General features: G+C 39.3%; 1 protein-coding gene across 1 annotated transcript in view; it reads left to right on the forward strand.

The window, feature by feature from the left end:
- Nucleotides 1-456: 456 nt before the first annotated feature.
- Nucleotides 457-12,076, forward strand: part of Bmp5 (bone morphogenetic protein 5) — a 122,736-nt gene continuing 111,116 nt past the window's right edge. The window contains 1 exon segment of the mRNA NM_001108168.1: nt 457-966. Within this exon segment, the coding sequence (NP_001101638.1) occupies nt 477-966 (490 nt within the window). The 5' untranslated portion in view covers nt 457-476.

Here is a 12,076-nt window from a genome sequence, read left to right on the forward strand (position 1 = left end):
TGTGATTCAGACCTCAGGATTTGTTTTGGAAAAAGTTCAAGCGTTGAGAAGAAGTCAGAGCAAGTGAAGAGAGCTTGGGAGCTACAGTCTATCAGAAGACCAGCTTTCGTCAGTTCAAATACCAAAGGCCTGATTATCATAAATTCACATAGGAATGCCTAGGTTATTTGATCAAATAATTTTAGCCAGCTTTCGCTACGTCAACACCGCAAAAGTTCTTAACAACTGTGGATAATTAGAAATCTGAATTTCAGCTTTCTTAGAAATAACTACTTTTGACGTGTTCTAAAATACCTAAGGCAGGAGAAGAAAATGGACTAGGGGTGCTGTGTTCAGAAATATCACTGTCATGAAGAATAGGTAAATTTGTTTTTACAGCTACTGGCGAAGTGTACCTCTAAGGAACCTGGATTATTATTTTTTTTTCCAAGTGGACAAGAAGGATTAAAAATATCGACGTTTGCCTTTGTACAAAAATGCATTGGACTGTATTTTTACTTAGGGGTATTGTGGGCTTCCTCTGGAGCAGCTGGGTTCAAGTGGGTTATGCCAAAGGAGGCTTGGGAGACAATCATGTTCACTCCAGTTTTATTTATAGAAGACTACGGAACCACGAAAGACGGGAAATACAGAGGGAAATTCTCTCTATTCTGGGTTTGCCTCACAGACCCAGGCCCTTTTCACCGGGGAAGCAAGCATCTTCTGCACCCCTCTTTATGCTGGATCTGTACAACGCCATGGCCAGCGAAGAAAACCCTGAGGAGTCAGAATATTTAGTGAGGGTATCCCTGGCTGGAGAGGCTAAAGAGACAAGAAAGGGATACCCAGCCTCTCCCAATGGGTATGCACATCGTCTGCACTTACCTCCAAGGATTCCTCTGACTACCCAGAGCCCACCTCTTGCCAGTCTACACGATACCAATTTTCTGAATGATGCTGACATGGTCATGAGTTTTGTCAACCTAGGTATGTCGTTCGTTTATTTGTTCGTCTGTGTTTTTATAAAGAGGAAGTTTTTCTAATGTTAAAGTAGCTTCCTGGTAGGTGGCCACGTTTATATATTCATTCTATAAAACGCCCCTCTGTAGCTTCTGTTTCACTTTTTACATGGATATATGATTTTTGCTTTAGGCTACAGAGTCACATATATTTAACATGGAGAGCTAAAATTAAACGGCCACAATTTGGATAGAATTTGGTCCTTTGAAAGCTTATTAAAATTTAATTTAAAGATGTGCATAAAAGGCAATCTTGTGAAAAGGGAATTTTATTAGGATAGCTATGTTTTGGGCAAAAAGGAAGAAAGAAATGGAAAAAAAAAGCAAGGAACCAGGGTTTATGTGGGAAAATAAAACTAAATTTCCAAACAATTTTTTGTTAGTGATTTAAAGAGCACATGAATAATATTTATATGCTACTTAAAAATTCTCATCTAGGGGAAAAGCCTCTAAATGAAATTAACTAAGATCAAATAAAACTTTAAAATATTAACAATCGAGGGACTTCAGTGAAGAAAATAATAATTTAGAAAAGAAGTTTCAGTCTAACCTTCCCTAAGTGTAGTGGTTAAAATGTGATCATACCTAGCTGCTGTTTGACACAGGCAAGGTAAATATAAAACTTGATTTGATGGTATTCATCTATACCAACTTCTCCTTTGAAATGACATTTTTTTTCCCTAGTTGCTAATTCCTATAAATATCAACAAAGATCATGGGGAAAGGTCTTAAAATTATATTTCATTCAGTACCTGGTGCTTCCTGGTAATTTTTAAACATTGTCCATCTCAAGTGAAAGATCACTACCCAGCATTCCCTCCCCCAAGAATACTAAATAACTTACCTCCTTAAAATGATTTTACAAGGGCTGTCTTAACTTAAAATACTTTAGTAGAAATCAAAGATGAATTGACTATCTTTAGGTGATACAGGAAAGTAACATTAAACATGATTTAGCTTTTAGACTTAGAATTAAGCCAACGAATTTAATAAACTTTAAAGAATCAAGAACCTTATAAAGTAAAACCTTGAAAAATTTTCATTGAAAATGCAATCTGGGTTGACTTCGAGATATCTTACTCTACGCCTAGCAAAAATATCCTTGTATGCTATCTTAGAGGAAATACTTTTTAAGAGGTCAGATAGCAACCAGTCTTGGTGACATGTGGTGAGGTTTGCAATGTATGTTTCTTAATGGGCTGTGCCATTTACCCTCAGCAACGCTGGGCACAGGAGAAGGGGCTTACTAAACCGCATGCTTTGTGTTCCCAGGGACAAAACCCAGCACCGAGCTTTAGAAAGCCATCGTCTCCTACACGTCAGGTGCTCTACAGGTCTTCCACACGACATTTCCTTTTGGACATATAATTAGCAGGCTTCCGTGAGAGCTTTCGAATGAAACCTCAATCTTAAATGGGTCTGATTGTTTCTTTTTAGTGTGAGGGGCATGAACATATTCCTCACTGGACCTTTTACTCTGCAGCTTTTTCAGTCAAGTACATGCATGTCAGTAGAACAGCTCTCACTCAGCATAACTGAATGAGAAGCACAGAATTCATCATATTCAGATGTAAACATTTTATGTGGACTTAGACCACGGGAGCGTCTAAAGATGAAGCAAAATCCATCGTTTCACCTTTAAACTAGTTTAGTGATTTTTTTCACTTGAGAGAGACAAATGTAAATGATCAGACCAACTTATAAGTTTATGCCATCTAAAATGTGACAAATGTAGTTTTAGAGAATTTATTACTAAGAAATAATAGCTCAGACATTGATCTGTCTTAATAATATTTTTCATTAAACTGAATCTCTTGCTCATTTGTAACAGGTACTGCTATTTAAAAATGTTATCAGTTTCTTGAAGTTGTATGCCACTATTTTTACAAATATAGATAAAATAAGAAAACAAACAGAAAAGAATTTATTCAATGATTTCTAGAACCCTGTTGTACCATTAATATTCTTTCTTTTAAATTACTGACATTTTTCTTGTGCTAGTATAATGACACAGCTGTTTTCAAGCTCACTTTCATCAATATAGAATTATTTATTTTATTCTGTGAAATATTAGATTTAAATTTCAGAAACTTTTCTTATTTTGATCCTGCTCAAATACGTAGTTTGGTGTTTTCATCAATAGCAAATCATATATTTTTTCCCTTATTAGTAATCCCTAACTAAACGTCTCATAAGACACGACTAGAAAATGAATTCTGATCCTGGACTAGTTTCTTGTAGTTGTGTTGAAGTAAAACTGAGCTTCAATTTTGTTACTCTTAGAACATGCCTACTCATATAACCAAATGTTGCAGCCAATCACTACTTAGTCTAAAGCTCACTTCTGTGTTTCTTCCATGCATAGGACAAATCAAAGCACACTTGGAAAGACAAGTGCGTAGTATCGTTATAAACCAAACAAAAAATCCTCGCTTTAAACATAACGTTAACCAGCATATATCACCTGCAACTGTGTCTCACACTGTTATGCAGCTCAAGAACAATTTATTTTTTTTTTTAGTATCTCAAAAGAAAAAAAAATGTCAAGGAGACCAAGTCCCAATGAGTGCAGTGAGTAGTAGCAGGGGGTGTGTTTGGAGGAAGTCACCTGGGTGTGTAAGTATGTGGACAGCATCTGTGACATGTCTCATAACTAATTTAACTTAATCCAGATTCAGAATCATATCCAACACAATACTTAGTTTTAAATTGACTTGTGAGTTTGTGTCGTGTTCAAAAGTGAAAAAAAAAGATTATGATTTAGGAAAAGAAAAATGAAATGTAAGTAACAGGACTTGGGCTGTGCAAGGATTTACATCTAAGCCAAACTCCTTGTTTTTACCTTTAAGTCATTTCAGCCCTTCATTCACTTTAAAGAAACAAATCTAGATGGTTTGATCACATTTTGTTCTTGGTATAGCAAGTGACTTACAAGCTAATCCCCTACTTTCAGACTGTTGACTGTCAGTCAAGTTTCTGTTGAATTTGTGGAACAAAATATTATCTTTCTGGTTTTTATTTATTTATTTTTATTTTTTTGCTTTTTATATCTCTTTTTCCAAAATGGTTACTTGGTTTATGTATGAAGTAGTTAACACAAATGAACAATTAGATCGTGTACCTCTAATATTTTAGTACAATTCCATAAAGATGTGCCTGTGGAATATTTAAAAATTAGAAAACAACTAAAATTTTATTTAATTATTTAATGATGCCGAATGGTACAACACTAAATATTTTAGGACAAATCCTAAAAATGGGAAACTTGTGTTATTTATTGCTCATGTATAAGCAATTTTATGAGAGTAAAAACTGGCATTTGTGTTTATTAGCTGGTTTTTGGCTTGTTGATGCATTGACTTCAATTCCTCTTTAGATATATTCCAAGAACATATATTAGCATGTTAGTATAAAGCATAGATGTAACTTAAGACTTTCAAACTTCACAATGTGTTTAGCATGTTAGATATGAAAGGAAAAGTGCAGGGAGCAATAGCTTAAGGCTCCCTCAGTAAATCAAGAAACTGTCCTGATACTGAAAGGATATAATGTCTACGTACCTATTTACGTTATTTCTGCTTTTGGCTGAGTCAAGTGCTCAGTGGAAGGGAACTGACACATAAATAGATATAAAGCTGGTGCCTAAGGCATGGAGTCTCCGTGACAGAGTCATTAACAGGTGTAATATAAACACATCAATAAACGCACACAAGGTTTTAATGTAAATGATGGGTTGGGAGAAAAGATGGTCGGAGACCGCTGTAGCACCTATCCATGGATGATGTCTGAAGCAAGAGATATTCATATCGGGCCAGACAACAATCATTCTTTAAACTTTTTTTCCTGTTTGAAGGAAAAAAAATGATTGCTCAGGACAAAACCATTTCCCTGCTCATCAATGGCCATTCTCGTTTATAGTCAAGACAGCTAGATTATGGTTCTTAAAGCTACTTCATTGCCAAACGACTGGTGCAGCTGCGGGAAGGAGATGACTATAAACATAGTTTAATAAAAAAAAATGGTATCTTAGTGGTCACTTACCAAATAGTTTCAAAAGGCTAATGACAAGTCACTGTGGGTGTAGGGAGGAATGAGGGTATAGATAGAAGGGGTTGGAAAGGCTCCAAGCACGCCTCTAGTTCCTTACTCTCTCACCGTCTATAATTACACACCCTTCCTTCTCCCCCTCTCCCCACTCCAACACTTAATTCTCCCCTTTTTAGTTTTGTAGTTTCTGGAGCCCCGAGGCTCTCTTGGCATGCAGTCTTTACCGCTCCCACCCTTCCTGTGATTTGCCTTTGGTCCTACTTTCTTTATAAGTAAAGGCTTAGATTAGTTGAAAATCAATTAGTTCCAGTTTGAGAGTCTAGGTACGGGCCTCCTGTTTTCTTGGTAGTTGAGAAGGAAAAGGTAATGATGTGTTGGTCAGAGCCTCCACCCACAGGGAGGAGAGCACCCCAGGGCGTTAGAATCCTCAGACTTCTGCTGTCCCACACCCCACACCTCCCCGCCTCCTTTTCTACTCTATTTGAGGCTCCCTTTGACAAAACTTAATTGGTGTTTTTGACTTTACTATTCTTAAAGATAATTAAAATTTTAAAGGAAAAGGATGAAAATGAAGCAAAAGGTTGGAGAGACAACAGCACTGAATAAAACTAATTCGGCATTCACTTCCCACACAACTTTCCTTTATATTATCCTTATTTAAGACTAACGCCGCCAATATTGAGAAATGATTTCCTTTATTAAATTCTCAAGAGGTGACAATGCGCTAGATTAAGGCGCCGTAGACAAGGCTGACAAATAAAGTACTTTTTAAAAAGTACCAAGGAGGACAGCAAGTGAGCAGTTATTCAAAGCTGGTCTTTGAGGTACACAGGTGGAAAATGTTCAGGGAAAAACTCCCGTCTACCTCACGCTGGCACAGGAGCCGTTTAGCATCCCAACCACATTAGCTCTAGCAAAAAGGCCTTTCATCCTTCTGCATTAAAATACTGACTTGGGGAAAAGAAAAGTATATGTCTCAGTATATGTGCATAAGGAACACACAGATCAGCCACTATGTGCAGTCGTAAATAATGTAGTAGCTTGGCCTAAAAAAAAAAAATAAAAACCCACTGGTCAAAGGGAGAGGCTTCCCTAACAGACAGGGCTGAGATCACGGAGCCACTCACAGGACTGAAGGGAAACAATGAATCCCTTGTTCTAAGTAGTATTTATGAGGGCTTCTTTGCACCTTCAGTTCATATTTTACGAGCTGGGCTGTGGGGTTTCCCCCTTTGCTCATCTCTTAAAATAATACCCGTGACTAAGATATCCTTTAAGCACACCAGCTAGCCTTGTCAGCCAGCTCATTCATTTGGAGGGGGAAGGGGCTTGTTTTCATTTCGTTCTGACACGGGGGAAGTTTAAGGTTCAGCTCATGACGTTTGACAGTAAGATAAAAATAACGATGGGTATATTTATCTACCCACCCCCAGAAATGTTTAAATAATCCACACACACAAGGAGTCATCTTTGTAATTTGTATGAGGGTTGTTCAGACAGTGGTGGATGGATTAAAAAAAAGGAAGAAAGAAAAAAAAATATGTTGACGTTAAAAAGTGTTTAAAGTGTTAGGAAAAGATATCTGTTGATTAATAAGGGTAATGTTTAGTACTTTTGGAAGAATGACACGATATCCCAGGGGGTTGCATTATTCTCAGCTCAGCAGACACATTGCTAAATCAATTTTCTGTGATAGTTAGATGAAAAAGTCGTGGGATTTACAACAGGTATCATAGCAGTTAAAGTAAGAACCTGCAATTCTGTAATTTCTAAGTCTGTGCTGTCGATGTCTTCAGAATATGTCCTTTCTTCTTTCTTTTTCTTCTTCTTCTTCTTCTTTTTTTTTTTTTCGGAGCTGGGGACAGAACCCAGGGCCTTGCGCTTGCTAGGCAAGTGCTCTACCACTGAGCTAAATCCCCAACCCTTCTTCTTTCTTTTTATAAGCAGTGGGGTATTAAAGTCCCCCCACCCCCATTTCAGAATGGCCGTCCATGGCAGGTTGCTGTTGTTAAGGTTCATTTGTGAATTCAAGCGCAGAGTTGTCTTTTCTATGACTCCATCACGGAGGTACATGGCACGGAGGAAGTTAGGCTGCCTCATCTGGAAGCCAGTGTTTAAACTGGCAGGCAGTGGAGCCTTGCACAAAGTTGCTTGAGTTCTCTGTGGCTCTGTTCCTGTTACAGGCTGTCAAAGAATGAAATGAATTACTGTGTATATAGCTTCAAGTACAGTGTTTAAAAGACATTAAGGCATGGAAAAGCATCTGGGATTGTTATTTGGGCTGCGTTTGTGTTCAGCATTTATAGCATATTTATAAAAGTGGCTACAATATCTGTGAATCCCAGTGTGGGATAAAACTGCGAGCCCTTTGCAGGGGTGATGACCTCCCCCTCCTCACTCCTTCCCACCCACAGTAGTTGGGAGAGATGGCCCAGAGGTCTTGAGGTCAGGATAACTAGCCCTGCCCTTACTAGCTGTAGCACTTGGGAGAGTGGGCCCTATACCTCACCTGGGCTACACAGCAGAGCTGGTCCTGATGGCGAAGGCACAGGTGAGATGGCTCTGACGAGAGGAGTGCAGGAGAGCGGGTCTAGCCCCTTGCCAGAGTCAGCACTTGGGAGTATGGGCCCTGCCTTGACAACAGCACAGTGGAGGTGGATCTGGAGGCTTGGGTGCAGGTGATCAGGCCCGGAGGGCATGGGAGCATGACCCTGCCTCTCGCCAGCGGCAGCATTGGGTAGCTTAGCTGTTGCAGTGCTAAGAGAGCTTGCCTTGGTGGGGCAGATGAGGGAGAGCTGGTGTCCTGACCAGCTCAGCTCCGTCACAAGCCCAGATCCAGGGCTTTGATTCGGCCCACTCCAAAAATCTACATCACATGTGAACTCTTGGGGCATGTGAAAGGGCTAGGCTTGCGGATCCGAAGCTGCAGGCTCTCCATGACCCAGGACAACAACAGGAAAACCAGGAGTCCCAGTGAGGATCCAGGATTGATGGTGTCACAGAAGCCAGAGATCTCAAACCGGACCAGGGACTCATAGCAATGAATATTTTTGCAAGTGATGATGTGTCGACAGAGGGATATACTGTGGGACACTCTGTGACACATTACAGCTTCCACCATGAGATGCTTTCTATGCTCTGTTAAGTTTGCTTGTTTGTTTATTTATTTTTGTCTTTTGTTTTCTTTTCGTGGGGAGGTTGCAAGGGTAGAGGGCAGACATGAGGGGAGGAGGAGATGAGTGGGATTATGGTGCATGATGTGAAATTCACGAAGAATCAGTAAAAGGTTAAAAACAAGACAAAGCAAAACCAATCAACCATCCAAACAAAACCTGGGAGTCTTTGACTAAAAATGTCTAGCAATTCAAAGAAGGTACCAGAGGAAGGAATATGAGACTAAAAGACAAAGCCCCACTAGGCTTGGTGAGGGGTCTATCTTATCTACACCACGTACACTGGCCTGAATATGGCATTTACCGGTGTTTGAAGTAAGAACCACACCCTATCTATCCCTGTCTTACCCCAATGTTTGTCCAGAATCCCAGAAGGAAAGAGGAAACATTTGTAAGCTGAATCATTTTTGAGGAACATTTGATTAATATTTATATTGTTGTAGTCAGATTGCCTCAACAGAATGTAGGCGATAGTTCAGTAGCCCAGCATAGCTGAGGGCTTCTCATTACCCTTAGGCACATGATAAAAATTGTTACCAGAATGTCTCAGGACAGATATATAGGAAATGGACCTTGAGCAGAACTGTAGCCATGGAAACAAGATGACACCTAGCCAACCCTCTCCTCTGGACACAAACAAATGAACAAAGAATTGGATGCTTGGTCCTTCAGCTTCTCGAAATTCTTTACTTTTAGTATAAGTTACTCACACACATGTTGAATTTTTTTATTAACATAAAATTTAAAGGGAGGATCATATTTTCTCTTGAGAGAGAGTTATTCCAAGAGTTGAAAACAAAGTGGCGAAAGCAACCATCTCATGCTGGGGGGGTGGGAAATAAGGTCTGTAAATTGTATATAGGCTGCTGATTTCAGCATTAAAGAATAAACTGAGTTCTTACAAAGGATGAAGCACACACGGAAAGTCCCCAAAAACTGCTAAAGAAGGAGAAATGGCAATATTAGAAAGAGCCTTTGATACTCAGATTGAGTATGGAGCACACAGGAGAACCAGCAGTCAGGGAGGCAAAAGAATGGAGAACATCACGTTTTCCTTCCAAAGGTTTACCTTAAGCCGTTATTTTAAAATGATTCATGTCTGTACATTAGTGCTTGGATTCTGAGTGCAATCATATAATATTCTCACATGCAACATTCACATTCCACAATTAATGTTGCAAGAAAACATAATGTTATGCTAAGGTAAATTGGGATTATTGTCTTTCTGGCTGGCTACCTCTGCTCTCTCCAGGTAGAATTCTTCTGAGTCACAGAAGCAGAATTTAGTAGAACAGCAGACATTTCAGCCATTCGCATCTCATAAATAACCAACCCCTGAGGTTTGAAGCCCAAACCACCTTCCTCTCCTTTAATCATGAAGAAACACACTCTAGAATGCTCACTCCCCGTGTAGGTTAGGTTAGACTTCAAATTTATTAGGTATTATTATTTTACCCCTTAAACTTTTATATTTTGTTTCTTAAAAACGATACATTTACTTTTACTGTATTACTATTTTACCTCTTAAACTTTTTATATTTTGTTTCTTAAAAACGATACATTTACTTTTACTGTATTTTATGTGTTTTGCCTGCATGTCTGTGTACTATGTGTGTGCACGGTGCCCCAGGAAACCATTAGAGTCAGAAACTTTGCAACTGGAGTTCCAGATGATTCTTAGCTGCCATGTGGGTGCTGGGAACTAAGCCTGGGACTTATGCAGGAGCAACAAATGCTTTTAAAGGCGGAGGCATTCACCCATCACAACATTTTATATTTTCCTTTCATTTCGAAGCACACAGCAAACGACAGCTCAATTTGAACTTTAATGCAAGTAATTATGTTAATAAACGACACAAGTGAACAGAATGGGAAAAGCAACCGCCCCATCACGTGGGTCAGAACTCCTTAGTGCACTCTTTGAGCTGAGGGAGGAGGGACTATTTCGTTCCCCTTTCCTTGCCAATACTGTTTAAGTGTGATGACTGCAGAGGCTGTAGTAGACAGTTTTGTGTCTGAAAGCTGCATATCTTTGAGCGCACCACTTCACTTTATTGCAACTGTTTTACTTTAACCGTTTAAAGTAAAGATCGTAGGAGAGAATTTGTCAGGAAAGAAGTTGTCAGTTGGACTTATTAAGGTACTGCTGCAGGCCTGTGAACCTACACGAGGTAGTCAATGGGTATTCTCTACTGTTACTCCTACAAGAACAGATGCTAAGGCGTCTAAGGTTCACAGAGAGAGATTCACAGTCCTCCAGGCTTTGGCGAGTAGATGCATCGGATACAAGTAAAACGGAGCCTGGAGTCTCACGGACTGCCTTCATGTTGAAGTGTTAGGGCTTGATGCGCAGTGTGAATACCTGCTCCTGTGTTTGAGCTCGTGCTCCCCAGCAGCTGGTACTGTTCCAGGGGTGTGGAGAGTTCAGATACGGGGACTGACTGGAGGAAGAGTCCTGATGAGGGTGGACACCAATGATTATCCCAATCCTTTGTCAACAAAGACTCTCAGCTTCCTGATGGGAGCTACAAAAGAAGTTGCCACCCACTCTGCAACCAGGAAGCCATTTGCTCTCAAGCTGTCCTTACCCATGAGGGAACAACGGGTCTCTCAAGTCATCAATTGAGCTAAGCCTCTTTTCATACACTGTTTGTGCTACATGCTTGGGTACAAACTTAACTAACCAGTAGGATTCCTGTGCTCCGTAAGCATGGCGGATGAAGTCAGCCTCGAAACTCCTTCAGGAGACCTACGGTGCACTCCCCTTTGAGGCCCATAGGCGTGGATTCTGTGTTAAGCTTCTGATAGGTGCTTTTCACATCACCCTCGTCAGATTCCAGGGACTGTTGTATGATTTTAGCTTTAGCACAGAGATTATGAAGTAGGAGAGAGAAAACAAACCAAAGCTATACAATTAAATGATACTTGATTGAAAGAAAATGGACATTCTCCAAATGGTTCTTTGAAGAAGGGGAAACATAGGCAGTTTTTAATATATGCTTTCCTAAGTCAAATTGTTTTCGATCTTGAGACTTTTTTTTAATGACAGTCTTATGATGAAATTTTGGGCAAACAAACTCTTGACTTTGAAGAAGGAAAGCCCTTGTGCTCAATAATCATGAAGCCCTGAAGGCTTTTATGTTGCCTAATTTCGATTAAGTTTGACTTTCTATTTTCTCATTCAGAACGATTCTCAGTGTCCATTGTATCCTTAATGCAATTTTGTTCTGTTTAGAATTCAGTCTTAAATTTTGTGACTTTGTTAAATTATATGCTTGGAGTAGCCCCACCCCCAGGCCCCCATCTCCAGATAACAGCTAAGTCTTAGGTATTTTAAGTTACAATAACTATCACACTATTTCAAACAGGCTGAGAATTTACAAGTTTGATTCTAAATCACCCAAAAGGCTATCCATGCAGTATATATAACTTAGATCATGGTCAGTTTATCTTGATTCTTGATATTTTATAGTACATTCAGTGGGAAAACATAGATTTGATAAAAATCCTAAAATTAAAATAACCATTTCTAGCTATTAATACATCTCTTAAAATAAAGAATAAGACTATTTATTCAACTTACCAGTAACATTTTCTCTTCCACATTAAATGTTTAAATAAATCCACCATTAAGTAAAACTAAACATGCTAGCAAACCTGTAAAAGAGTGTTTTGTTATTTAAATATCTAGCTTGAATTAATCTCTCATGCATAAAGAAAATACCTTTCAAACCTCAGCCCTTTCTATACACTTGGGTTACCTTGAACGAAACCCAAAGAAGCCTTTTGGTGCAAAGAACAGGAAGCAGTAGAGGCACCGTGCTGCAGCAGAGTTTCTGGCTGTATCACAAAGCTGTG

The sequence above is a fragment of the Rattus norvegicus genome, chromosome 8, assembly GCF_021556685.1.
Source record: "Rattus norvegicus strain SHRSP/BbbUtx chromosome 8, alternate assembly SHRSP_T2T, whole genome shotgun sequence".
Classification (NCBI taxonomy): domain Eukaryota; kingdom Metazoa; phylum Chordata; class Mammalia; order Rodentia; family Muridae; genus Rattus; species Rattus norvegicus.